Here is a 27,956-nt window from a genome sequence, read left to right as displayed (position 1 = left end):
TTTATGAAGTCCTGGCCATTGATTTTTTTTGTAAAACAAAATTTACCGTTTTCTTTTTCAAAACAAAGATCCTGCCTCCTGTCTCAACTTCTTTCTTGATGTATGAGATTGTCCAGGGGAAGACAACGTGTGCCTTTCCCCTCCTCTGCTTATGCAAGATTTATGACGCTTGCTGACTGCGTTGGGTTTTCACATGGCAGGAGAGTGGGAAGCATGGATGGAAAGCAGGTTTAACAGCTCCTGGAAAAGATTAAAGGAATACTTTTGCTTCATTGGGAGCAAGCAAGTTCCCCAGAACAGGGAAGCCAAGTATCCAAAGTAAGCAAGCCACCTGCCTTTGGCAATGGATCTCCTGTGGGTTTTTCAGCAGTTACTTCTGTTGCCATTCTCAATTTGGTCAGCATAAGAAGCAACTATTGCAAGGCAGAGATGATTGAAGCATTCTATTTCCACGCAATGTATTGGTTTATTATTGTCACGCTCCGTTCAAGGGTCTGATAACGATGGGATAGAAGCTGTCCTTGAGCCTGGTGGTCCTTGCTGTTAAGTTTTTGTATCATCTGCCCAACAGGAGAGGGGAGAAGAGAGAATGATTGGGCGGGAAGGGTCCTCGATTATGTTGGCTGCATTCCTGAGGCAGCAGAAAGTAGACAGTCAATGGAGTGGGGGGGCGGGGGGGTTGGTTTGCGTTGCACGTATAGTAGGCCATTCGGCCCATCAAGTCTACGCCAGTTCACAGAACAATCCCATTCCCCACCAATTTTTTTTTCCTGGAGCTTGCTCTCTGCATTCTTATCAGCTCTCCTGAGACTCTACCACTCACCTACACACTAGGGGCAATTTGCAGCAGCCAATTAAGCTACTGACTCTCACATCTTTCATTGGAGGAAGCCTTTATGTAGGTCTTGGCAGAACGTTCCCGTCTGAGGCTGAATGGAATATTATTCTTGGATGGAGCATGGAATACCAAGATTTTGTTGTTCAACTAAAGTGTATATTAATGAGACCTCTGATTAAATCTGCTGGAACAGTAATATTTGGGTGCTTTATTCTCAGCTGTCACTCCATTAATGCTTTTGAGGTTTATGACATTATTCCTTCCCTGTGTTGCAAAACACAGCAACAAGTACTACAATAGTAACTGCAAGAAGCAAGCCCAGGCAGTTGCTTTTACTAAAAGCAGGGTCTTGCAATGACACAGGAAGAAAGCTGTTTGTCTCATTGTGTACATGTCAGCAACTTCCAGTGGTTGTTTAACCTACCAGCGCAACTGAGATGTGGGAGGAATCAGGAACACCCATGTGAAGCCCATGCAATCCCTGGGAGAACATGTAAACTCCACACAGAGTACCAGGGGTCAGGATTGAACCAGTGTCCCCGGAGCTGTGAGGCAGCAAAGCTATCCATTGTGCGTCCCTAATGTTCACGTACAATGGCTTCACCCTGTTGTTCATTGGTCCAAACTCTCCGTTATGAAGCGTGCGCAGCCTCTCCTGACCTAGGACAGGACACCCATTGTGTTAATTGAGCTGGACTGTGGCAGCAATGACTGACTGTGTAATGTAATTAAACTGCCTATGCATAATGGAGCCCAAACATGAAAGTACAGAGCGAGACTCAGATTGTTCATCTTGGCTTGGAGTTCTGATCTTGATTTGTGATTCCCTTCGGTACCATCAACTGCTTGTGTGAGCCCGTTGAACTGCAATAACTGCCGTTCCTCGATTCATTAGTAAATAAAGCATGAGATCCCAGTGATTACAGCATGTAGTGTTCACTTATTGATCCTTCCCATTATTTGAATGTCAATAGGGAAGTAGTAATTCTTCCATTTCAGGAAAGCAGTCCAGGTCTTCAGATGTCTGACAACCTTTGGTTGTTGAACTTTGTTTTTCTGGAAATTCTGCAGTCTGTGTTGCTTTCTGCTTCATTTCCATTTATTTATGAGCTTCCTTGCTTTTTCTTTGCCTTGCAATACCAGTTGTTCTCTGTTCCTGGGCTGTTTCATCCCCTCTTTTGCCTTGGTGCTTACAGAAATAGTGCAAAGAGATGTTGCATGCTGCTTCCCTGTGTCTGGGATTCTTGGCGCTCTCTCACAAGAACTCCTGAGCCTGCCCACCATTCTATAAACGTCGTGGCTGATCTGACCTTGGCTCCTGGTCCACGTTCCTGCCAGGTCCCCATGACACTTGACTCCTCTTTCATTCAAATCACCAGTCTGTGTCAGTCTTGAATACACTTAATAACTGGTACCTTCGTGGCTCTCTCGAGCAAAGACTACAAAACTTTGTGGCCGTCTGAGAAAAGAAACTCCTTGTCGATGATTCCTTTCCTCCCACAGATGCTTGACTCGGAATTCCTTCCGCAGGATTGTTGCTCCAGATTCCAGAGTTCTGCAGTCTCTCATCTCCTTGCTTCCATCTAAATGGTTGACTCCTTTATTCTTTTAAAAAAAAAATTCCCTCGCCAGGAGAAACTTCCTTGGCATTCACCCTAATAGAACCCCCTCAGAATCCCCTCTGCTTCAGTAAGAAACCCCTTTCCTTCTAAATTCCAATGAGGTCCAGGCCCAATCTACTCGATCTTTTCTCATAAAGCAACCCCCTCATCCCACACCTGCTCCTTTTCTCTTTGCCTTCATCCCAAAGCAACTCCTGAAATAAGGAGACCACGTGTGGCACCGTCCTCCAGGTGGTTTCACCTATGTCCTCTACAGTTGCAAACGAGGGTTCCTCATTTTGTACTCCACCCCCTCATTAAAGTCATGGTTCATGTGGAACTGGGTCTCCGAGGTGTGTGAGGAAGCTTGTGTGAACACCGCATTGTCTGGTGCAGTGCCCTGGTAATTATTTCTGTAGTCGATACGGCTAGAAGGGGAAGGTGTTAGAATACACAACACAGCGAGAGGAAGGGAATGTCAGCACTGCCACTGTGTGAGGAAGCGGGAGGTTTGGATGTATAGGTAAGAAGTCCTGCCAAAGATTTGACAATCATTCCCTCAATAAAAGGCAAAAATAAAACAATTCTGGTCAACACAAACTGCCAGCATTGTGTTCCTTTTCACTAAATGCTAAAACTTTGCCAAGTTTAGGTCTCCAGCATCCCGACAGCATGAGATTCAAGTTTAACTTCATCGCAGACGTGGTGGAGAAAATCGCTCCTTGGCCGCGTCCATCTTGAACTTTACCGGAGGTGAGAACGACTAATTTAACTGTGGACACGTGCACACACTTGCCAATGATATAATTTGGGCTGGAAGAGGGTGTGTGATGGTGGTCCCCAAGCTTCGGTACAAGGACAACTGTGTTTCTTGAAGTATATTAATGACTTGGATGTCACCAAGTGCAAGGGCATAATGTGAATTGTCTCTTTAAAGAAAATTTAAGCTTCTTTCCCCAAAATTCTTTTTAAAAACTTTCATTCCTACCTCAAACATTCACCATAGTTGTAGCTTGATATACAATGTACAAGAAGTCTGGATAGATCTGGCTTGTGGCAGTGCTCAGGACAAAGTGAGTCCTTCACAATGTATTCCTTTGGATAACTTCAATCTTGGAGCATGTGCCTTCAGGACCTGTAGTGCAGGGCCTGATCTGGATCCATTTCATAGGAAGGGAACAAGGAGGTAGAAATAAGAGTTGGAGCAGGCTGGATATCACAGAACTTGCAAGGGCAATAAATAGCAATTGAAGAATTTTGAGAAGCTTCAACAGAACATAAACGGGTGGATTTGAGCAAGTTAACGTTAATGCAGAAAACATGAGATACCTTTTAGTAGGAAGATAAAGGCAATATAAACAAGGTGTACAACTTCTCAAGGGTTGCTGAAGTTGAGGGACCTGGGGCAGGAGGTGGATGCGTCTTGAAAGTGGCAGCAGAGGCCATGAAAGTGATTTAAAATCTAAAACTAGAAGACGTACATTTAGGGGAAGTTGTTCAGTGGGTTCTGAGAGAACGTTCTCACCCAGAAGACGATTGGAATCTGGAACGCACTGCCTGAGGGGGTGGTGGAGGAGGCAGAACCTCTCGCAACATTTAAGTATCTAGACTCAAATCACAAGGCATAGAAAGTATGGACCGAGTGCTGATAAGTGGGATATTTGTATAGGTGTCTAATGGTTAGCATGGATAAGATGGACCGAAAGGCCTGTTTCTCTACTATGTGACCCTCTCTGTAAGACCATTGGATCATGGCTTTAGTAAGTATAGATTATAAAAGCAAATTGAACCTCCATAAAATAAATGTTTGGCTGGAGCCAGAACATAGCATTCAATTCTGGTCCTCCCACAATGGAAGGGGTGCAGGGGGGGAAAAATGTACTCTATTGATGAGGGACTTCAGTTATGTGGATTAGTTGGAGACATTGGAATTGTTTTCTTCAGAGAAGTTTGAAAGGTGATTTGGATGGGATATTCAAAATCCAAGTCTAGCTAGAGTGTTCCCTCAGTGGTAAGCTGGAGAACTGGACCCAGACTCTGGCCAAAAAAAAGGCAGAGATCAACATGAGGAAACTCATTGTCACACACTGGTCGTGATCCACTGACAAGGTGTTGGAAGCAGATTCAGATGTTGGTTTCAACAGGGAGCTTGAGCGAATAAACAAAACAGTTGTGGTGAAGGAGCAGTACCACTCTTGTCTGCAGGCACTTGATGGGCCGAATGACCCCTTTCCATGCTGTAATGATTCAATGTAATGTAGTGGTCATTTTATCAAACTTTATAGAGACATGAAGGGAATAGATTGGATCACATTACAGATGGAGCAGTAGGCATCCTACTGAGACAGGATAATTTGAAATGTCTCAAATAAAACTTAAGCTTTTCCCCCCCCCCCCCCTGCCCCAAAGTTCTCTTCTCTTTAAAAACTTGCATTCCTACCTCAAAAACATTTGCCATAGTTGTAGCTTGATATGCAATGCCCCTGGATAGATCTGGCCTGTGCGGGTGTTCAGGACAAATTGTGTCCTTCACAATGTACTCCTCCAGACACTTTCAATCTTCAGAGCATCTTTCTGGGGGCATCTGCCTTCAGGACCTGTAACATAAGTGGTTGATCCAGATCCATTACATGGTAAAGGAAGAAGGATGTAGAAATTAGAGTTGAAGCTGAACTTGAGAGCAAGCTGGATAGCCTCTGGTTACTTCTGCCATTCTGCAAATGTGGCCACAAGTGAATATTTTGCTGCCCGTTTAATGGTTGTAAAAAAACAAAATGTTGAATTGAATAATTCCAGCACTGCAACAGATGAATCTGCTAACAACCTCATCCAGAAAAGGGAACTTCCCCGCAGTGGCTGAATTGACTGTAAATGAGGCAGCACTTGCTTTTCCGAATGCAAATGCTGATAATTGAGGGGCAAAATGTCTGCACCAAGCCTGGAACTCCCAGACTTGATGGATCAACAGCCTTTGGCTACTGTAAAATTACCCAGTGCAGATGGGTGGCAGGGGAATGGGGGGTGGAGGGGGGGGGGGAAAGAGTTGATGGACATGCAGGAGTGAATAGGTTACAGGGAAATGGGTGGGGGATGGGATTGATCTGAGAGCCAGCATAAACTCGATAGACTGAATGGACTGGCAAGTGGAATTTAATGTGGGGAAAGTGTGAGGTCATGCACTTCAGTAAGAGGAATCAAAAGGCAGATCATTATCTAAGTGGAGAGACTGCAAGTGAGTGAAGTTCAGAAAGATCTAGATGGTCAAGTGTATGAATTGCGAAAAGCTAGCTGACAGGTCCAACAAGTAGTTAAGAAGGCATATTGGCCTTCATTGCAAAGGTTAGTATTTATTTAAAAAAAAATAGTGGCTTTGTTGTAATTGTACAAAGTGCTGGTGAGGCCTCACCTGGAATACTGTGTACAGTTTTGGTCCCCTTAACTACGAGAAGGTTATTGTAACTTTGGAGGCAGGACCAAAGAGATTCACCAGGCTAATTTCCAAAAAAGAGATTAAGTAGTTCAGGCCTCTATTCCTTGGAGCTCAGAAGAATGAGGGGTGACCTTATTCAAACATAAGGTCCTAAGGGGCCTGACTGGGTGGATGTTGGAATGTTTTCACCAGTGGGAGAGTCTCAAATGAGGAGACAAAACTACAAGGGGCTGGTCATCTCAAACTGAGGTATGTGGAAACTTCTTCCTGCAGAGGGTTGTGAATCTTTGGCATTCTCTGCCCTGGCAGGTGGAGGAAGCTGGAACATTAGAAGTATGTAAAGTGGAGGGGGATAAATATCTTGATAGATCAAGGAATAGAGGGGTGTGAGAAATGGCACAGAAGAGGAGTTGAGGCCGGCATATAGGTCCATCGTGATCATGTTCAATGGTGGGGCAGGCGTGAATCAGCTGATGGTCTACTCCTGCTCCTATTTTCTTATTTCGCACCATAACAAAATAAGAGAAAAGAAGAATTGTGGCAAATTGGGGGAATTTTACTTTTACTTCCTAGTTTTAAACACCTCCAGCTTCTATGAACCATTACTGGTGTCACAAGACAACAGGAAGAACTCCCTTCTCCCTCTACACTGACTTTAAATTCTTAGCTTCCCATACTGTAAAGTTCACCTGTGGTTACGGTTGGTGAATTAAAAGACGACATCTACTTTCTAATTTATAAATAAAATCATTCTTGAAAGATTCGACTCTGGAAGTCTTGTAAACCACAATGTAAATAACAACCTGTTTACCAACTGGTCTAGGAGCTGATGCATCATGAGTAGGCAAGCCACCGAGTCGCCCTCCACTTGGAGCTCTTCGCTTGGCTTCTGGCTTGTGATATAACCCATGATATGGGCGGCCACTCACACTGGAGTCCTCAGCTAGATCTAAGTTTGCTTGTAGCTGACGCACTGTTCTGGGGCAGTTAGGAATGGGCAGTAAATATATCTCCACTGATGTGCTTGTCCTGTGAACAAATTTATTTTTAAAAAATGTATATAATTTTAGGGAAACATCTCCCTCCAGTCGAGTTTATTCAACTGTGGTAGACAATTGGGTACTAAGGAGATATGATGAAGAGGGGGAAAGTGGACAAGCAGTGATTCTGTTGAACGGTGGCTTCTCTTGTAGAGTCAGAGTTGTACAGCATGAAAGCAAGCCATTCAACCCATCGCGTCCATGCTGCCCAGTGCAGACGCATCCGTATTAATCCCATCTTCCGGCACTTGTCTATAGCCTTCCATGCCTGGGCAATTCAAGTGCTCGTCTAGATACTTCTGCCGTTAGTGACTCTGCTTCCACCACTCTCGCGGGCAGTTTTCCAGGACACCCACTACATCCGACATTGTAGCTCTCCAGGATATCATAACATTCGGTCCATGTGCACTGCACCAAATCTCGAAGAACTACCTGCATGGTGTTAGTACTTTCTCTAATGTCTTTTCATGGGCCAAGTAACTACAATATTGGAAGGGTAGATCTTGATGTGGAGCAGAATTTTTGGAATTGTGGGGATGACCAACTATAGAATTGTACCATTTGTGTTGACTCTGCTCTGAGAACAGGTTGTTGCTTCTGCAGGGTTCCCTTCAGTACCCGTGAAGTCTCTGTGGCAAGTGGCTCAGGCTTCATTGTGTCAGAAGATGGCCTTATTGTCACCAACGCACACGTACTCAGCAATAAGCAGAAGATTAAAGTGGAGCTGAAGAGCGGAGAGTCGTATGAAGCAAAGGTCAAAGATGTTGACCAAAAGTCAGATATAGCACTAATTAAGATCAACCCAAACGTAAGTCTGCTGGGGGGTGGGGGGGGGGGGCGGTGGAATTATTGCTTCCTGATTGGTGTGTAGCAAAACCCCAATAATCTGGCCATCTCCAGACTTCGCTGGTGCCAGAACACTAACTTTTTTTTTAGCTGCTACACAGTACCATAAACTTTCTATTGAACCCAGTGAGTTTCAAGGGAGCCACATACCAACCAATCAGGATTTCCAAACAATCGGATAGTGGATTATCAGAGTTTGATTTTTATCAGTATTCTTCCCTGTATATACACTTTGTCCTACAAACCACCTTGCAACCCCAAAGACACCTGGCATTGGACATTTTGGCTCTAAATGTACATAGCTCTTTGCCAGTATGAAACTGAGCCAGTCACAAGGTGGTTGACACGTGGCTTTTGAACAAAATCTCTACAGGAGCGAGACATTGGATTCAAACCCAGACTAAACTGTGGAGATGATAGTTTCCAGTTGTCTGCGTTTCCTTAATTTTTTTTTTGCCTTTTTTTTTAGGTTTCAGCTGATTTTGAGACAATTAACATTAAAGCAAAATGTGAATTTTGAAAGAGGAAGGAGAACTGTTTTCTCTGGCAAGAGGGTTGTTAATAAAAGGACAAAAATTTAAGACTGTTGGCAAAGGAATGGGATGTTTATTGATGCAATGATTTGTTACAATTTGGAACAGTGTGGAGGTAGTGATGCAAACAGACTCCGTCAATATGGAGCTGGGTAATAATGGAAAAGCAAAAAAACTTGGCTGCTGCAAATCTGCAATAGAGTGCTGGAAATACTCTGCTCATGAGGTAGATCTGTAGAGTGAGAAACAGTTACCGTTCCAAGTCAGTTGCCCTTCTGATGTTGAAGTCATCAACCTGAAACTTTAACTCTGCTTCTCTCTTCATTGGTGCTGCCTGACGTGCTGAGCATTTACCTCTTTTAACTGAATAACAGTGCTTGAAATGGAGGTGTTTGCAGGAGTAGGGAAGCCAGTTAATTTTACCAAAGTGCTGACACCAGTACTATGATCTGTGCAGTTTCATACCCTCTGGTCAGATGCTATTTCTTTTAATTTGCTTGTGAAAGATGGACCAGAGGCCCTTGAAGGTGGTGGCGAGCTGCTGCCTTGAACCTCTCTGGTGAAGATGCTCCCATAGTGCTGTTGGGGGGGGGGGGGGGGGGTTGAATTCCAAGACTTAAAGGAACAACAATATATTTTGAAGTTGGGATTGTGTGTGATGCAGAGGGGAATCTGAAGGTAGTGGTTCACCCCTGTGCCTGCTATCCTCTTGCTGGTGGACGCCACAGAGTTGGGAATTGCTATTTGAGGCAAATAATTGCAGTGAAGTTTGTAAACGGTGTACACTTGCAGCCATGGTGACAGAGGGGGTAAATGTTCAGGGTGGCGGACAGGATAATGATCAAGTAGACTGTTTAATCCTGGACAGTGTCTGGTTTTCTGTTTGAGCTGCACTTGTCCAGACAAGAATATTCCGTCACACACTTGACATTTCTCGTCAAAGGCCTTAGTGAATCAAGAGGTGTTTCAAACATCCCAACACTAAGCCTCAGTTAGATTATAATCATCACTTTTGTGTGAAACTATGCATGTTTTTTTAGATGAACCACTTCATGTTCCGCAGAATGAGTGTTAATCCAGTCTTGTTCCCTGCGACTAGAGTCCTCTCCCAGTGCTTCTGCTGGCACGCTCCTCTGACCTCCGACCCGGCGAGTTCGTGGTGGCGATTGGAAGTCCATTCTCGCTGCAGAACACGGTGACGACGGGAATTGTCAGCACCACTGAGCGAGGCGGCAAGGAGCTGGGACTGAAGGATTCTGACATGGAGTACATCCAGACAGATGCCATCATCAACGTAAGATCGACAGAGAATATGTGCAAACAAAAAAATAAGAATGTTAAGATTTATCCATGAAGCTAAAAATAGAATTGTCCTTGAATTCATGAGCAGGATGTGGATGTTGCTAACTGTGCCATCACTTATTATCCACCTGAACGGAAGAGGCAGTTAGTCAACTACATTGGTGGGTCTGGAGTTGCACACAGACCAGGCTGAGCAAGGGTGGCAGATCTCATTCCCTGAAGGACATTAGTGAACAGGGTGGGTTTTTACAACAAGAGAAATGAAGGACTGCAGATTGCTGGGATCTAGATAAAAAGCACTATGATGCTGGAGGAATTCAGCAAGCCAGGGAGCATCTGTGGAGAAAAGCAGGCAGTCAAAGTTTCAGGTGAGGACCCTTCTTCAGGACCCAAAACATTGACCACCTGCTTTTCTCCACGGATGCTGCCTGGTCTGCTGAGTTCCTCCAGCGTCATTTGGGGTTTTGCAACAATCTGCTAGCTCCATGGTTACTGTTACCAAGGCTAACCTTTTCCTTCCAATTCCAGATTTATTTAATTACTTATTTTCTCCCATCTACTAGGGAAGGATTCGCACTCCCCTCCGGACGACTAATCCAAGCGTCTGGTCGTATTAATCAAGGTTGTTGCTGATCTAGAAGTCGGACTAGTTTCCCTGAATGTTTTGGGTGCTTTTCCCAGACACCTATGTTTGTGAAATGAATAACTTTCTGTACAATATTTTTTTATCGATTAACCTTCCAGGGAAAATGGGGAGGAAACTTTGGACACAACAGAGCAGCCAACAAGTTAAAGTTTGGGCATGGAGCTCTATTGTCTGGAAGAGGCAGAAATCTGTATATTACAAGTAAAAACATGTCTTTGTCGCCCAGTGTCTAAACTTGTTTGTGTACTCCAAATTTTTGAGCTGATAAGCTAGTTTATTTTGAAAACAAATGCTTCATTGTAGGCCACTCCCACTAATGGAACATTTTTTCTGCCAGCAAATTGAAATTGAATGATCAAATTGCACTTTGTTGTCAGAGTGAGAAGGTCCTGTGGGATCAAGGCAGAGCTAAATATGGTTAACGTCGCTGAAAATTCCTCAAGTGGGAATCCACTACAGACCAGACAGTGAGTGGTGTATATGTGCACTGAACTGGCAGAGGACAACAGGATGTGGGATTGAGAAATCTCGAAATTCCTCTGAGGTCACAGTCATCTTGGAGCAAAACACTGCAGATGCTGGAAAGTTGAAATAAAAACTGGAGGCTGGAAATGTTCATCAGGTCATCCAGTATCTGAGGGGAGAGAAGCAGAGGGACTGTCTCCCATCAGAACTGGGACAAGTTAAAGATGAAGCAGGTTTTAAATTGTGAAGAATGGGGAAATAGGTGGGCTGAGTAAACCAAAAGGAAGGGCTGTGGTAGGATGGCGATCAGAGGAGATGGACATAGAACATAGAACACTACAGCACAGTACAGGCCCTTCAGCCCACAATGTTGTGCTGACGTTTTATCCTGCTCTAAGATCTATCTAACCCTTCCCTTCCACATAGACACATGAATGACAGAAAAATAGGGGGCTATCTGAGTCTCTTAAATGCCTCTAATGTATCTGCCCCCACAATCTCTGTTGGCAGTGTGTTCCACACACCCACTGCTCTGTTTTTTAAAAAAAACGTAACCCTGACATCCCTCTTAGACCTTTCTCCAATCACCTTAAAATTGTGTCCCCTCGTGTTAGCCATTGTTGCCCTGGGGAAAAAGTCTCTGACTGTCCACTCGATCTATGCCTCTTATCGTCTTGTACACCTCTATCAAATCACCTCTCATCCTCCTTCTCTCCAAAGAGAAAAGCTCTAACTCACTCAGCCTATCCTCATAAGACATGCTCTCCGATCCAGGCAGCATCCTGGTAAATCTCTGCACCCTCTCTAAAGCTTCCACATCCTTCCTATAATGAGGCAACCAGACTGAACACAATACACCAAATGTGGTCTGACCAGAGTTCTGTAGGGCTGCAACAACACCTCGTGGCTCTTGAACTCAATACCCCCACTAATGAAGGCCAACACTACATAAGCCTTCTTAACAACCCTATCGACCTGTGTGGCAACCTTGAGGGATCTATGGACGTGGACCCCAAGATCCCTCTGTTCCTCCACATGTGGGCGTGGTGGACGACGAGGGAGGTGTAAGTGGGAAAGAGTTCTTGTCATTACTGGCCCTATGTTCATAGACATAGAGTCATTTGCGTAAAGTAATTGCCAACGTGTTTTTTTTGCACGGTTTTGTACAGAATGAATCGAATACCAACTTAGAGCTTCTCATTGGGAGAAGAGACTGGTCTGGCTGCAGCTGGAACAGTTTCAAAAGCCACATAGTTCGTGGGCAACAAGTTTTATTAAGCAGAAGGAAAGAATGTGATGAATTTACTGTTGTTGACTTTAGTTACTTCAAAGTCAAGGAGCACTTTGATAATTCAATTTTACTTTGCAGACCAAAAATGTTCCAATTAATGGGAGTCAAATATGTTTGTGTGATACAAGGTTAAAAATAACTGGGTGATAGCTTTATCATTTAAAATGATGTTCAACGGAGTGGAGAAATAATATTCTCCTATGAGCAAACAAAACTAAACAGCCATGAGACCCCATGGATGAACAAAGGCTTTACAGAGCAGCTGCGACAAGTAAAAAGATCTACACCAAATGCATAGACAGCAGACAAGTGAGTGACCAGGGGAAAACAAAGGGATTTGGAAAGGTTAAAATGAGTAGGATGCGTGAATATATATTACAAAGAAAACCAAGATTGTAAAGTACTTTCTTAGATCCAGCTTCAGAGGTTGGTTTGGAAATAGACCCATTAGGGACAATACAGGAGTAACAACGGGAGATAGCAGAAAGATTAAAATATTATTTCACATTGGTGTTTATCAGGGAAATAGCACAAGTAGATATTGGATACAAGGGTGACGAATGAAATGAGTTCAATTAAAATGGGACAAGAGGCTATATTAAATAAGCTAATTAAACTTGGAGGTCAAAACCCCCTGGTCCAGATGAATTACATCCATACATTTTAAGAGACTCCAAGGGAGAGATAAGAGGCATTACTACGTGCATTTAATTTGAGAAAAGTGAGTCCCAAAGGACTGGTGGATAACTCATGTAATGCCTATATTTAAGAAATGGAACACAGCCCAGGAAGTAAAGTAGGAAAATTGATGGAATGCCTTTGAAATGAGAGAATAGGAGAGTTGTCCAGTGGCAAAATATTACAATAGTTGGCACAGAGTTCAATAAGGAATAGAGGTAATGCATCTAATTTTTCCAAAAGGCTGCTGATAAGGTGTTCCGTGTGAAACCAATGAATGAGGTGAGAATGTGGAGTCGGGGAGCAAGTAGCAGACTAGATTGTTAGTGGCTCCTGATCAGAGAGCAGGAGTATCGAGGGAACCATTCACAGTGGAGATGGGTGGGGGTGCTTTGTGGGGGTCAGGGCCAGAACCACTGCTCTTCAGAATTTGCACTAACAGTTTACGCTCTGGAGTCAAAACACCATTTCTAAATTTGCAGATGCTATCAGATTGAGGGAGTGGTCGGTACTGCGGAGGGTTGCAGTAGATTACAGAAGGATGTTGATGAACTTATAGAATAGGCCAGTAACTGGCGAATGAAGTTTAATGTGTAAATGTGAGGGAGTACATTTTGGTGGGAGAATAAGGATACTTGGTAGGATAGAGGAACAAATACCCCAATCACTATAGGTTATGCCCCAGGTTAGCAGGGCCATTAAAAAGCAAACCATGCATTGGGGTTGATTTCTAGAGGGATGGAACCTGTGTCAAACCATGGTTAGACTGCACTCTGAGTGCTGTCCTGTCTGGTCGTCATATCATAGAAAAGGATATGGGGTGCAGAGAACATTTTACTGGGATGATATCAGAAATGCAAGGGTATTTTCTATCGGGAAGAGAGAAACTGCATCTCTTCCCTTGAGTAAAGAAGGCTGAGGAGGGACCCAGTAGATGCCTTTTAAAATGATCGAAGCTTTTGAGTGGATGAAGAGAGAATATTTTCACATGGGGCTGAGCAGAATTAGAGGGCACTGATGTAAAACAGTCACGGTGAAATCTAATATGGAATTCAGAAGGCACTGTTTTACCCAAGGAGTGTGAGAATATGGAACTCACTCCCACAGTGGTTGGATCAAATAGTTTGAATTCACTTAACGGGAAGTGTATGTGGGAGAAGGGAAAAGAGGGCAATGCTGATGGATATGCATAAGGAAAGACTAGTCATCTTGAATGGAGCATAACTGTCAGCATGGATAGTTGGGCTGAATGGCCAGTTCTGCGCACTTTATCTGATGTAAGCTCAAAAATTAAGAGTACGTTTACTAACAAGGTTAGACACTGAACAAAGATGTTTTTGCTCCCTCTTCCAAAATCCCTCTTTCTGAATGACACTGCTCCTTGCCTGGATCTGAACTATTTGCTCTTTGTTTTCAAAGATTCCTACTGATTTTTGTCAAGAAAGTTGCTTTGTTGCTGCCTGCCATGAAAGCCTGCGCTTATTTCGTGCGAGTTTCCCAGTGTGCATTTCTTCCGGGAAGTCTGCTGAGGAAGATCCTGTGCAGTGCAGGACTGTGCAAACAGTAATTGCTGTTCACGGGAACACTTTGACAGTCCCAAGCCTCAACTGGCTTTCAAAACTGTCAACGAGCTTTACAGATGTTCAAAAACTATTGAACACTAAAATATTTAAAAGTGACACTAAGATAAGATCTTTATTAGTCACATGTACATCGAAACACACGGTAAAATACATCTTTTGCGTAGTGATTTTGGGGGGCAGCCTGCAAGTGTCGCCACACTTCCGGCACCAACATAGCATGCCCATAACTTCCTAACCTGTACGTCTTTTAGAATGTGGGAGGAAACCGGAGCACCCGGAGGAAACCCACACAGACACAGGGAGAATGTACAAACTCCTTACACACAGTGGCTGGATTTGAACCCGGGTCGCTGGCGCTGTAAAGCATTATGCTACCATGCTATCTGGAAGGTGCTGCCAGAGGAGTTGGTGGATTTGATACCATTACTATGTTTAAGAGGTATTTCAATGATGCTTAAGTAGACAAAGCGTTGAAGGATACCGTCCTAATGCAGGCAAATGGGATTAGTATAGATGGGCAGAAGAGTCTGCATGGATGTTGTGGGTCAAAGTTGCTGTACAACTCTATAAACACTAAAAAAAAACTTAAATTTATTCAAATTAATTCACTTCAACAAAATGTAAATTACTTGTAGTTTCTCCCTTGCTGCTGGTCCCCTCCATTTAGATCACTGTTCTAACATGGCATGAGTTCAGCAGGCACATCTCCCTCCAAGTCTGCAGAGGTCTGAGCTGCACTGCAGTGCCCCAGTGCAGTGGTGTTGCCAGTAGCAATCAGCTGTGCAGATGTTTGGGACTTGTGCTTATGCACATATTAGCATGTGAATTCTGAACATGTGAACATAAAGTCCTCAGTTTCCCTCTTCCCCCACTGCCTCTGGACTGTACCTCTAACATGGATCATACAAATTGATCCTAGTCTTGTGCTGGCAAACCTTTGGTTCACAGCTCAATCTAAATGAGCTTGAAAACAACAGGAAGAGGACTCCAGTTTGTTCACTTTTGATGACTAATCTGTGACTTGTCTACCTTTCTTCCCCTATACCTTATATTTTTGTTTAACAAAATCTATGACCTGATTTAAAATGAATAACTTGGCTGTCAGTTCCACATTTCTACAGTTCAGTGTCTAAAATGTTTCCTTGGTTCTCTTCTGCAGCTCTGGCCCTTATATTTGGTTTGACCCCCTTGTCCATGACTCCCCAAACAGCAGAAATAGTTTCAGTTCCCTTAATCAAAAAAAAATGACTTGTGTAACTGACTGCTGTCCCTCGCCAGAATGAGCTCCATCCTCTGGATTGACCTTTCCCACCACTGCAGCCAATTCATTGATGTTTAGTGTGAACCAGTGCCTTGTGATACTTGGTCTCTCCACTCATACAAGGGGAATAGCCAGAGTATTCTCAGGAGTTCAGGCATTTTACTGCTTCTGATCTGCAAGAGGAAATGAAGCAACTTGATGAAGCCAGCAAAGAGTGCAGGAACATTTAAAGGACGCTGAATAAGTTGCTCAACGTGTTAAATTACAACGTGGTGGCTCACACAGGCTGTAAACTAGTGCTTTGACTGTGCTGTTACTGGACTTCATTTAAAGCCTATTATTAGTTGTCTGGGTAATGTTGAGCTGCAATTATTACAGGCCTTTAGAAACAGATACAAACTCTTTTTGCAATGTTTTACATTGCAGGTTTAAAATAAAAAGCTTCAAATTTAAGTAAATCCTGTGCAAGAGGTATCTTGTGAGAGGATTTAAAGAAATATATTAATCACAGAACTTGTACTTTTTTTTGTGTTACAGTATGGAAACTCAGGAGGACCACTTGTCAATCTGGTGAGCTCCCTTTTAATATATATTTAAGTTTGTACATAGTAACCTGGCTGGTATAAGGTTTGAAGAACCATTCTAAAGATAGTTTTTTTTTAAATTAGTATCTGCTGGGTAAGGAAAACAGTAGAAGATTATAATTGCATATGTAATATGATGAAATGTGCCATTAGAAGTTCAGACAGAACATTAAATTTGCACTAATAATGCACTTTAGGTGGAAGTTAAATTTGATCACTTGAAGACAACATGAAACACTTGCATGCAAACATTACTATGAACAAATAAATTGGGAACAGGAGTGAACCACTCAGTTCCTCACCCCTTGGTCCTGCTCCAACAGTTAATAAGATCATGGTTAATTTGATTACAGCCTCATCTTGACATTCTGGCCTACCTCTGACCTTTCATCTCCTTGACTATCGAGAATCTGTCTACTTATGACTTAAATGTTCAAAGACAGTTTCCATCATCCTTTGAGGCAAAGACTTCCAAATTCTTTCATCCCTCTGAAACAAACCTTTTACCTAGTCTCTGTCTTAATGGGGACCCCTTATTTTTTAAACAGTGACCTCCTAGTTATAGATTCTCCCATAAGGGGGGAAACTCCACATCCACCTGTCAAGACTCCTCGGGATTATGCTGAGTCAATAATGGGGAGTGGGGCAGGAGTCAGTGTTGCTCCCTCCTCCACACTACCCAAGCCTCGTACTCCTTGGTGCTAGGGGAGTGACGTGAGATTTTGAAACTTTCAAACTAATTTTTTTTCACTGTAGTGGGAGAGTTAACTGCATTGAAAGCCAATCATCTTAGGTAGTGAGTGATATCTGGGCATTTACAAACCAAAATATAACACCAAGTATCATTAAGACTTGATAGGCCAAGAGTCAGATTGTGAGAGTTGGCCAGAATTTTTGGAATTGCCTGCAGTACTTGGGCAAGCTTCTTTCTAGTGAGGTTTGTTGTGAGATGTGGTGAAGGCTGCTGATGTTTAAGGAGCATGCATGCAGTGTGGTAGTGACCACAGCCATCATGTGGTTGGCTGGTCCATTATAATTGTCCTGCTTCGGTTGTTAAATATTAAGCAATGCTTCCCCTGTGACTGTTAATAATGGGCACTGTTTTCAGTTGAGCATGCTGAGTTGTGGTGGCTGAGGGCTCACTACACTCACAGTGGGGGTTAACCCCCTGGGCCACGTATAGCACAAGATTTAATTCAGCTGGTGTTCTTTCCTGTTGTGTGAAACTTCCCTGAAAGGCTGTGGGTTGTTTTTAGTTAAAGGATTGGGGCTGTGTTCCTGTGGAAATCACAACTGATGTGTGGCAGGGATGAGGATATCTGAGCCACCTAGCCCCTGTTCCAGCTCTGCTCCGGACTTCTCCTGGCTGTGGGATTTTGCCAGATGACCTCGGTTGAACAGGACTGACCCCACGACCCTGCACTGACCAAGGCAGGTTTAGGTTAGGTTATCCCCACGATCCGTCTCTGTGCTGAGACATAGACAAGCAGAGCGCCCAGCATTTAAACAACAGTGTTATTTGTTGACACACTTAATGGAACTTCTCGAAGGCTCTGTGCAAATATTGATTGTTGGCCTGCAGGGAGCCAGGCCATGGCTGTGACTATTGATTCTTTTAAAGAAACCTTTCCCCAGACACCATTCCCTTGGTGCGTGTGATCCTGTTAACTGGGGGAGTCGAGAAGCAGAGTGTTGCTGGTACAGCCCACTGTTCCTTCCCTGCAGTCCAGCAAAGCTCCATCTGTGACTCTTCCCCCTCCTGTTGGAAACAGCAGCTCTGTCTCTTGGCTCCTGTCCTCCTCAGGGCCTCCAACACCATGAAACTGGTACGTAGTCATTTGTTGGTTGCATAACCTCCTTGGATGTTCTAATTTGAAGCGACTGAAGTGCTTGTGTCAGCATGAAATGCACAAAGTCGAGTTCATTGTCACATGCTCGAGTCCATGTGTGCACAGGTGCAAAGGAAAACTTGCAGCAGCATCACAGGCACACAGCATCAGATAAGCAGCATTCACAAGAAAAACTCAAACATTAAACAACTTTTACAAGAAAGAACACAATTAGAACAAAAAAAAGTCCATTATAGCGCAAAGTGGTCATGGTGTTACTTTACTGAGGTAGTGATTAGGGTTGTACTGGTTGGTTCAAGAACCGAATGGTTGAAGGGAAGTAGCCGTTGTTGAACCTGGTGATGTGGGACTTCAGGCTTCTGTACCTCCTGCCCGATTGGGAGCTGCGAGAAGGAGGAAGCTATTGGTTCCATGCTTGCTCTCAGCAGAGCAACTCCAATTCTCCATTCTCTCTCCTTATTTCTCTGCACCATTATTCACTCTTGCATGTCCGTCAACTACTCTTTTTGATTCTTTTGCCACTTATCTATGTTAATGAGTAATTTATAGCAGCCACTAACTAACCAGTGCATTTTTGGGATGTGGGAGGAAACCAGAGTAGGTGGGGCGGGATCCCGGTCGGTCTCGGAGAGGGTGGAAGCTCTAGATAGGGAGCACCCGAGGTCAGGATCGAACCTGCATCCCTGGAGCTGTGAGGCAGCAGTGCCATGTGCTGTTCCACCATTTCACCCCTTCCTCATTCTGTTACATTAGCTGTGGGAAAGGAAAGGTTACTTTGGAACAATCCAACTAAAAGCAGCAATGGCTTAGGCCCAGGCAGGTCAACTATCAATATTTGCTTGCTTCTCTTGGAACTTCTGAGAAGTTCTGTAAAATATGTTGACAAATCAGCCTCTGTTTAAATGCTGGACACTGTGGTTGTCCACGAGCATATTCAGCATGAAAACAGATGCTCTTAGTGAATGGGTAAATTGTTCAGCACTTTCCAGGGGGACTAAGTGTCAGCAGCAAAGTTGTGAGATAGTTCAGTTACTCAGCAATCCAGCCTCATTCCAGTAATTTGTGGTGCATCTCTCCCTCTATTCCATAAAATCGATCCTTTTCTAAAATAATTGCAGAGCAAACTACTTTTGTTGCTTGGCAATGAGCCAGTAAACTGCACTTCACAAAATCCATCAACCATTTAATAAAATGTATGTCCTGTACATCTGCTCTTGACCTTGTGGTATCGAATGAGGTACTCTTTAGAAGTTTGACCACTATTGTAGGAATTACAGCAAGCAACCAGCACCACAAACTCCCAGCAGTGCTGTGACAATGACCTGTTTCATTTGCATTGACTGAGGGATAAATATTGGGCATGGTGTTGTTTTATGTATAATTTGTATTCTGTGTTGTCTGTGCCTGTGATGCTGCTGCAAACTAGATTTTCATTGTACCTGTGCTTCACTGTACATGACAATAAACTCTACTTGTCTCCCCGTTCACAGTGGCATTCCCTCTGTATTATAAGATATGAGCCTCAGCCTCAACATTACAACACATTTGGCCCATTGGGTCCATGCCAGCTCCCAGCAGAACTGTGCCATCACTCCCCTTTTCCCCTGGAACCCTGCTACTTATTCTCTCTGACAAGCCCATTGACTACCCTTTTTTTAATTCTTTTGTCACTTACCTACACTAGAGACAGTTTACAGCAGCCAACTAACACACTATCACATCTATGGGATGTGGGAGGAAACTGGAGCACCCAGGGAGAAGGAAACTGCACACAGCACCTGGGGTCGGGATCAAACATAATCTCTGGTTTGCAAAGTAGGACTTGAACCCACAACCTCCAGGTTCTGAGATACGAGTATCTGCAAGAACTCTGGACTCTCAGACTCCAGTAGAAATGGGAAAGTGGAATGCATTTTGCAGCTGGAAAACCGGGAGATCCCTGGCTCCCACTGATTGCTGCCTTGGGAATTGCTTGCCAGCTGTGGGCAACCAGGTTGAGGGACTGGAGACTGTCAGAGGTGCTAGGCTGCAACAGAAGGCCACAGCTGAGAGAAGGAAAGGAGGGAGATCGGGGAGGGGCATCTGGAGAGATGGGAAGTCAGTGCTGGGGTGTGGGGGGTAGTGGTCCTGAGTGATGAGAAGCTGGGGCAGGGAGGGATGGGTGGATATTGGGGTGGAAGCTGGAGAAAAAGTTCAGGAAGCAACATCAGTTGAGGGCCAGGGAATTGTCACCCAATGGTGGGGGCAAGTGAATGTGGGAGAGGAGGATGTGATTTTGGAAGGGAGAGAGAATTTTTGGGGATGACATTGGTGCACTTGGAAAGATCAGTGGAGGAGGAGGGAAGACTGGGAGAGGAGGGGACGGAGGGAATCATGTATGTGGAGGTGATAGTGACTGAGGGGGAAAGCTGTGGAGGGCACTAGGTTGGTGTTGGTGTATTATTGTTACAGGTACTGAGATGCAATGAAAAGCTTTTGTATGTGTGCCAGCCAGACATCATTCCGTACACAATTCATCGAGGTAGTAAAAAAAAATGCAGTTTATAATGTTGTCGCTACAGAGAGTGCAATGCAGGTAAACAAAGTGCAGGGGCAACAACGAGGTAGATTGGGAGATCAAGAGTTCACCTTTGGCGTATGAGGTCTGTTCAAGAGTATGGTAACAGTGGGATAGAAGCTGTCCTTGAGTCTGATGGTATGGGATAGCCTGTTGACCCAGCCTTCTGGGTTGGGTTGGAGTAGAGCCCACCAACTTGAGCCCACCTGCTTCGCTGAGGTCTGATCGCTGGAGAGGCTAATGGATTAGTTTGGTGGCCCTGCTACCCCTGATCCACAGGTTGTGATGGAAACACTTGCACTGTTCAAGCTCCAGCCCTGGCCTCTGGAACTGCCAGCTTTCTTGCCACTTGGGAAGTGTGAACAGCCAAACCTCACTGAAAGGGGGGTGCAGGATGTCTGGTGGCGGAATCTTGTTGAAGGTGGCAAAGATTGTGAAAGATAATCTGTTGAAGCTGGTCGGGGTGGAAGTTGAATACTGGAAGGCCTGGGTAGAGTGGACGTGGAGAGGATGTTTCCATCAGTGGGAGAGTCTAGGCTCTTTGAGGGCACAGCTTCAGAATAAAGGGATGTCCCTTTAAAACTGAGATGAAGAGGAATTTCTTCAGCCAGAGGGTGGTGAATCTGTGGAAGTCGTTGCCACCGAGGGCTGTGGCAGCCAAGTCATCAGGTGTATTTAAGGCAGAGACTGATAGGTACTTGATTGATAAGGGGAGGTTAAGGGTTATGGGAGAATAGGGATTGAAAAAAAGATCCGCCAAGATTGAATGGTGGAGTAGACTCGATGGGCCGAATGGCCTAATTCTGCTCCTAAATCTTATGGTGAGGTCTTGGGAACCCTATCCTTGCTCTGACTGAAGTGAGGTGAGAGCAGAGGAGCAACAGATAAACACAACTGAGGCAGAGCTGTGTTTGAGGACATTGTGGAGGCCCCTGTATGGAAAGTCTCATTGGTGGAGCAGCTACAGCAAAGATGGAAGGACTGGGAGTCTTTGTAGGAGACGGAGTGAAAAGAATAAAATGAAGCACTGCGTCTCAAATAGGTGAAGGACCTGCCTCCTAGGATAGGGATGCCCTGTTGACCCAGCCTCAGACTGGGGTGGGGTTGGAGTTGATCCCACCAACCTGAGTTCATGTTTTGGGGAGTTAATTGCACCCAACCCCTTTCTCCATCTGGTCTAAAGTTAAACACACAGGGATAAAAATGCAGGAAATCGATGGAATTAAGTTTAGGAAGCAAGTACAATGTCCATAGCTTCACAACTGGGAGCGAGTTTCAGCTCCAAAGCAGCGTTTAATGCCGGGCTGTTATTAGTGTTTTGTTATGAAGTATTTTGCATTGCAGGATGGAGAGGTTATCGGTATTAACACTCTCAAGGTGACTGCTGGGATATCGTTCGCAATCCCCGCACACAGGATTCAGCAGTTCCTTGCCGAGTCCCATGACCGCCAGCTGAAAGGTAAGAGGCACTGAATTAGCTGGTCGTCACTGATTGCAACCAGCTGTGGTATGATTCAGTGCTCGCCATTGGTTGTTACTCTCAGTGTGAATTCAAGGATGCTGGCGGTGAGGGGGAGCATCAGCTGGTTTTGATTCTGAAAACTGAAATAAGCAGAAAAGAAAGACCTTGCATTTTTGTGGTTTGCTGCTGCTCTTTAAAGAGCCAGTGCAAAGCAGAGTGATTTTTCTTTAATGCAATTAAAGAAATTTACCCCCAACCCCCCATGCTTGCCTGTGCATTTGTGAGCCATTAATTCACGGTGCCAGGGGGTACAAGATTGTAACCTCTTGCTTGTATTGCTGAGCTTGTGTCAGCACAGGGTGGGGAAAAGTTGCGTGGGTGCTACAGATGTGGGAGGGTGACAGACTTGGATGTAACTTGGCCATTGAACAGAGATTCCAGATTGCATTTTGTGTAGAGGTTGGGTTAGGACCAAACGTGGCTGCAATATCCCACCACATCCCCTGCAAAATCACCACCTTCCCAGAGCTTGAAGCATGGAGATGACAGTAGAAGCAAATCTAAGCAAAAGTCAGTGCTACCAGAAGGGAAATGGGATGATACAATCTCCACATACAGACATAATCCTTCATGTACATCGATTGAATTAATTCTAGTTTTTACCAACAGGAAACACGTCACCGAAGAAGAGATACATGGGGATAAGGATGGTAGCCCTTACACCAAGGTAACTGTCCAGAGTCTGCCAGTGTTCACTTTGATTTGGTTTAATGGGTGGCACAGCAGATTGATCTGCCTCTCAGCATCAGCCACACTGGTTCAATCCTGATCTCAATGCAAAGAAGACTTGCTTTCTTTAATGCAAACCCTGATGACCCCATGTTTGTCTGTCCGAGAGGAGTTTGCACATTCTCCCTGTGACTGTGTGGGTTTCTTCCCACATCCCAAAGAGGTGCTGGTTGTTATATTAATTAGCCACTGTAAATTACCCCAAGAGTTTGTGGAGAATTGGGGGAGTTGATGGGCATGCGACAGAGGGAAATGAGTTGGGGAATGGGACTGCCCAGAGCTAGCACAGACTTTGATGGGTCCAATGGCCTCCCTTTCTGTTGTGGGAAACGTGAAATCTGAATTGATCCATTTTGCTCAGGAGTGATAAAGATGTGATTCGGAGAACCGGTGTGGAACGGTCACAGGCAGTAGCCCAGACTTTGCTGGGATTTACCATCAGTTCCACACAGAGCTGACAGGAATTCCCAGTGGAAGTGGGAATTCCTGCAAGATTTGGGATCTCCCACATGGATGAGGATGTGATCACACTGGCCAAGCCTGTCAACTGCGTTCTGGAGTCCAACAGTAGAATGGGAGCTTCAACTATTACCCTGGGGAACCTGCTGTTTAGATTCTGCTAAAGGTTAGATTCGCTACCAAATCTGCAAGCACATTCATTTAAACGGGGATTGTACACCAATGAGAAAAAGGAGCATTTTGTTTGTTTGCTTTTGAATTTTTATAATTGTCTTTTTAATTTTAATTAACTTTTAATTGTTTGTTTAATGTTTAAAGATATTCAGCAACATTTAAATCATGACAGATGGCAAGTTATGGCTTTGTCATCTGCCAAAGGTTTGCAGAGGAGTTTGTGGGTGGGGCTTGTTCTGGTCCACCCTAGCCATCTGATTAGCATTTGCCAAACAGGATGATCTCAGCCAGGAAGATGGGCCATGCAGACCTTGATCTGCTACTTTTCTTGGCTTTGGGGTGTGGGCTAAATCCCAGCCAATTAGCTAGGGACGTGAATCACAATATCCTTATTGGCAATCGTTCCCCACTGTTCCTCTGCTGTTTGTTTCTTTTCAACCCTCTCATCACAAAATTCAGGGATGTTAGATCCAGTTATTTTTGAATCCGCGGGTTCTTTCAGGAGTCCAGGAATGAGTTCAAAACAACGTGGTGCTTCACAAAGTTTTATTGGAAAAGTTTAAAACAAAGAAACAGTCACAGAGCACATGGCACTGGCTTTACTACTGGGAGATGAGCTGAGACAAAAGGAACTAAAGATGAGCCGGGGCAGGGGGTGGGGTGGAGGGGAAGAGAGAGAGAGTGATTAACAGAAAGATGACACCTTTTATAACTTATTAGATACCTGTAGCCAAACCAGCCAATGAGAAAACACATTTTCACCTGATGGATGAACCAATAAGCTAGGAAGCAGCCATTCCTTGTGCAGCCACTTGAGGTGTATTAAACACTATACATGTTTAAGAAAAACTAATTAAAACAGTCAAATCCAACACATCCGTAAGATCCTGGATTTGACTGTCAGAATTTTGATGCATCCAGTTTGCTGACCTGTAATCAATACCATTCCATTGTAGTCTCTTGCGTGACCTGAAAATGCGTGACAAAGACTTCCCTGACGTTTCTGCTGGGGTTTATGTATTTGAAGTCATTCCGGCAACACCAGCAGCAAGGTAAGTGATTCAAAAGCAGCCAGTGGCTGAACGTATCAAAACGTGGGGGATGTCTAGATACTGAGAATGCATTTATGAAATGAAAATCTGGATTTGTTAGTTAATTGGTTTCTGTCTCTGCTACACAATATTTGCATTAATTGAAAATTGAACTGTGGATGTTGGAAATCTGGAATAAAAACAAAGTGCTGAAAATACCTTGGAGGTCAGGCAGCATCTGCTGAGGGAGGAACGTTTAACACTTCAGGTCGACGATCCTTCGTCAGAACTGGACAAAGTGGGTTTGACGTTGCGGAGAGGGGCAGGGATGAGGGAATTCTGCATTAGGGTGGAGACCAAGGTTGTCCAGGTTAAGTGATGCTTTTGGTGCCGTCTAGTTACTGGATGGATTCAGACAGTTGGAAGGAACGGAAACCAAAGTACATGCTGTAAGTGGGAGATGCAGAACACCTCTGTCCTTTGCCACTTTTGACAGTTTCCAGTTCCCGTCCCAGTCTGTTCACCTTCACCACCGTAGAAGCCCAGTCCCTCGACATCTCTACCCCATGCCTGGAAATGCTCGCGGGCACTTCACTTTTTCCTTGAATAGGACTAACCAATACCCTTCCTCCACCACCACCACCCTCGATCACTTACCTCAACTTGATCCCTCCCTCAACTCTTTCCAGTATATTGATGATTTGTTTTGGCGCTGCTTCCTGCATTTTGTACACAAGTCAAATGTCATTACTTTTGCTGCCTGTTTCCACCCTCCTCCCATTTTACATGGTCCTTTTCATCATCTTCCTAAAGCATGGCGTCCCCCCCCCCCCCCCCCCTCCATGCTTGACACGGTGCTCATTTTCTGGCATGTTTGCTTTGCTGCTCAGGCTTTCCCCATTTCCTCACCTTCTATTCCACCAGCTTCACCATAATTACCACCACTTGCATTGAGATTCCATCGCCTCTTCCTCTCCCCTCCAGGATTCCAAAGGGACCTTCCCTCTCCACCTCCCTGCTCCTGGTACTCTCCCTTGCAACGGCAGGAGGCGCAACACTTGCCCTTTTACCTCCTTCCTTCCCACTATTCTGCGACCCAAACAATCCTTCCATGGGAGGCCTTTCTTCTAAATTAGCTTCCTGCATTTGGTGCTCAAATATATATTGGGTTACACTGGATATTTGAATTGTACTCTGACTTAAACTAACATGACAATTTGTTTTCCTTGAAGATCAAACATAGGAGTCATTGTTTGTAATGTTTTTAATATGTATAGAAGTTCATTACATCCTCAATGAATGTGTTTGCCCATTAAACCATTAGTAAATAATGATTTCTACCTGAGCTTATACTTTTAACTGGCTTATTTATCCGTCACCACTTACCCATAAAAAGGACAGTAGATGCGTTTATAAGGGGAAATGTTTTCTAAGAAAAGTGGAGCCAGAACAGAGTGGTAATTCTTCCAGTCAGCTCTTATTGCCCATGGTTATCCCCAATGAGTTCAGTTCCTTTTAATACTAATTTGCTGTTATGGCTCTTGCTGTAAGAATGACTGACCTGGCAAAATTCTTACACTGTTGTTTCAGTGCTGGCTTAAGAGACCGTGATATTATTATCAGCATCAATGGAAATACAATCACTTCCTCTGAACAAGTCAGTGAAGCAATCAAAAACAACGACACTCTGTCCCTTGTTGTACGGCGTGGAAATGAAGACTTGATGATCACTGTAGTACCTGACATCATCGAGTAGAACTGAATTTTTTTTAAAAACCTGTTTAATCGCCGATCAGCATAACCAGATATAAAGGCTGTTACTTGAATATTTTGTTCATAACGTAGTCTCGATTAAAATTTAAATGTTAATTGTCACTGTTAAGGGCTTTGTAGTTATAAATAAAAATAAAAATACTGTCACATCTGCCTGAAAGCTCTTCAGCAGCCTTTGGAGAATAGGATGATGCATCTCGAAGAGTATTCTTCCACTTTGAATACATTTGCTTTTAAGGACTTCAGTCCAAGATGACAACGAAGCAACTGAGCTCAGACAACTAATTCAACTTGACCTGTCTTACAATTCATCTTGGCTGGCATTCACCTGCGTCATCTCAAAGCTCATCCCTGGCACGAGATTGTCCCATTGCTGATCTTTGTCCTACATTGCAGTCTTTGCACTTACTTTGGACCAAAGTAGAACTTGGTACTCCAGATATACAGGTAGTTCTGCTGTAGTGCGATTGATGCCTTCTTAAGGAACCTCGTGTTTATAGAAAATTGCATTATAAAAGCAATTGTGTCATAGGGAAAAGGGAGTTGGGGGCTAGGAGTTTTAGACTCGCAATAAAAAGTTTTTCTCCTGCAAGGTTTTCTGAAATAAAGGTGTTTTTAATAACTGTGTTTATTTTGTTACTGCAAGCTATAAATACTAAAGGCTCTATGTTACACTGTTTACCAGAGTATCTTTGCACAAGTGTCAATAGAAGAGATTGTTTGTCATTTTCCGATGGTCTCCTGCAGTGAAATTAGCAGCCTCGGTTATTAAAGACACAATTTTGTTTGATTACTGCGGGACTAGTTCCTGATTGACATTGTGTTTTGTAACCAATTTGGCCCAGATAACACAAATAGTGTTCCCCAGTTCATCAATTGTGTTATATTGTGTTTATGGAAATGCATGTCACAGCAGAAACTATCTGTAGTTCAATCAAAGCATCTAATGTATTGGCACCATCGGTGTAGATTTACATTGCATAGTTATGATAAGTACACACTATTTGAATTATTTTTAGTTGCTCCTTGAAATTGGATATGTTGAGTCTTTCATTCGTGTCCCTTCAGTGACTTCATTTTTCATACACATGGCTTAAGAATATATTGCTAGGGGGTTGTGTTCTCTGTGCAGGAGGCAAACAGATTCCCACATCAAAATTACTTGAGGGACATCTAACAAAGCAGGCAGCACTCCAGTTATGTTTTGGGAGAACATTTAAAAAAAAATTCTTGAGGCCTTTTCCTCCATGACCTGCTGGGGGAGATAGAGACTGGGGTGCGGAAGGCAATACTGTAAATATATTAAAGATTTAAAAGAATGATGAGCATGTAATTTACACTGCTCTTTGAAGTTTTGCTAACATCTGATCAAGAAAGAGAATCTTGACTAGAGGTCTATTGTCCACCCAGACTAACAAAGGAAGCTTATTTCTGTTGGGTCTTATCAAGTATCAAAGGTAAAATAATGAACAGCAGCCCCTCCACATCTGAATAAATATGGCCTAATCCATAAACTGGAAGAAAAGTTGGCACCATTTTGCTCAATGAGATTTCAAAGTAAACTAGTCAGATGTGTTTGATGGTGGATAAGTATATATTTCTCATGGAAACCATAACAAAAACCTTTGTGTGAACCAAGCCCTTCCTGCTTTTCCTGTATTTTTTCCTCCTGTAATGACAAACCTCAACTTTCACAGCTCATTTGTGGGTTCCTTTGCAAATTAACCGGTCGGCATTCACGCAACTCACTCTCACAGCTAACA

The 27,956-nt window shown here is 43.8% G+C and overlaps 1 protein-coding gene across 1 annotated transcript in view; it reads left to right on the top strand.

Moving 5' to 3' along the window:
* The window catches only part of LOC127584192 (serine protease HTRA1-like), a 32,143-nt gene extending 5,803 nt beyond the window's left edge, over positions 1 to 26,340 (top strand). Inside the window, 9 exon segments of the mRNA XM_052040785.1 lie at positions 3,092 to 3,162; positions 3,164 to 3,192; positions 7,513 to 7,717; positions 9,388 to 9,582; positions 16,052 to 16,084; positions 21,850 to 21,964; positions 22,637 to 22,694; positions 24,346 to 24,441; positions 26,011 to 26,340. Of these exon segments, the coding sequence (XP_051896745.1) occupies positions 3,092 to 3,162; positions 3,164 to 3,192; positions 7,513 to 7,717; positions 9,388 to 9,582; positions 16,052 to 16,084; positions 21,850 to 21,964; positions 22,637 to 22,694; positions 24,346 to 24,441; positions 26,011 to 26,176 (968 nt within the window). The 3' untranslated portion in view covers positions 26,177 to 26,340.
* The last annotated feature ends 1,616 nt before the right edge of the window (positions 26,341 to 27,956 follow it).

This window comes from Pristis pectinata, chromosome 29, assembly GCF_009764475.1.
Source record: "Pristis pectinata isolate sPriPec2 chromosome 29, sPriPec2.1.pri, whole genome shotgun sequence".
Classification (NCBI taxonomy): domain Eukaryota; kingdom Metazoa; phylum Chordata; class Chondrichthyes; order Rhinopristiformes; family Pristidae; genus Pristis; species Pristis pectinata.
This window is presented reverse-complemented; position numbering and strand designations above follow the sequence as displayed.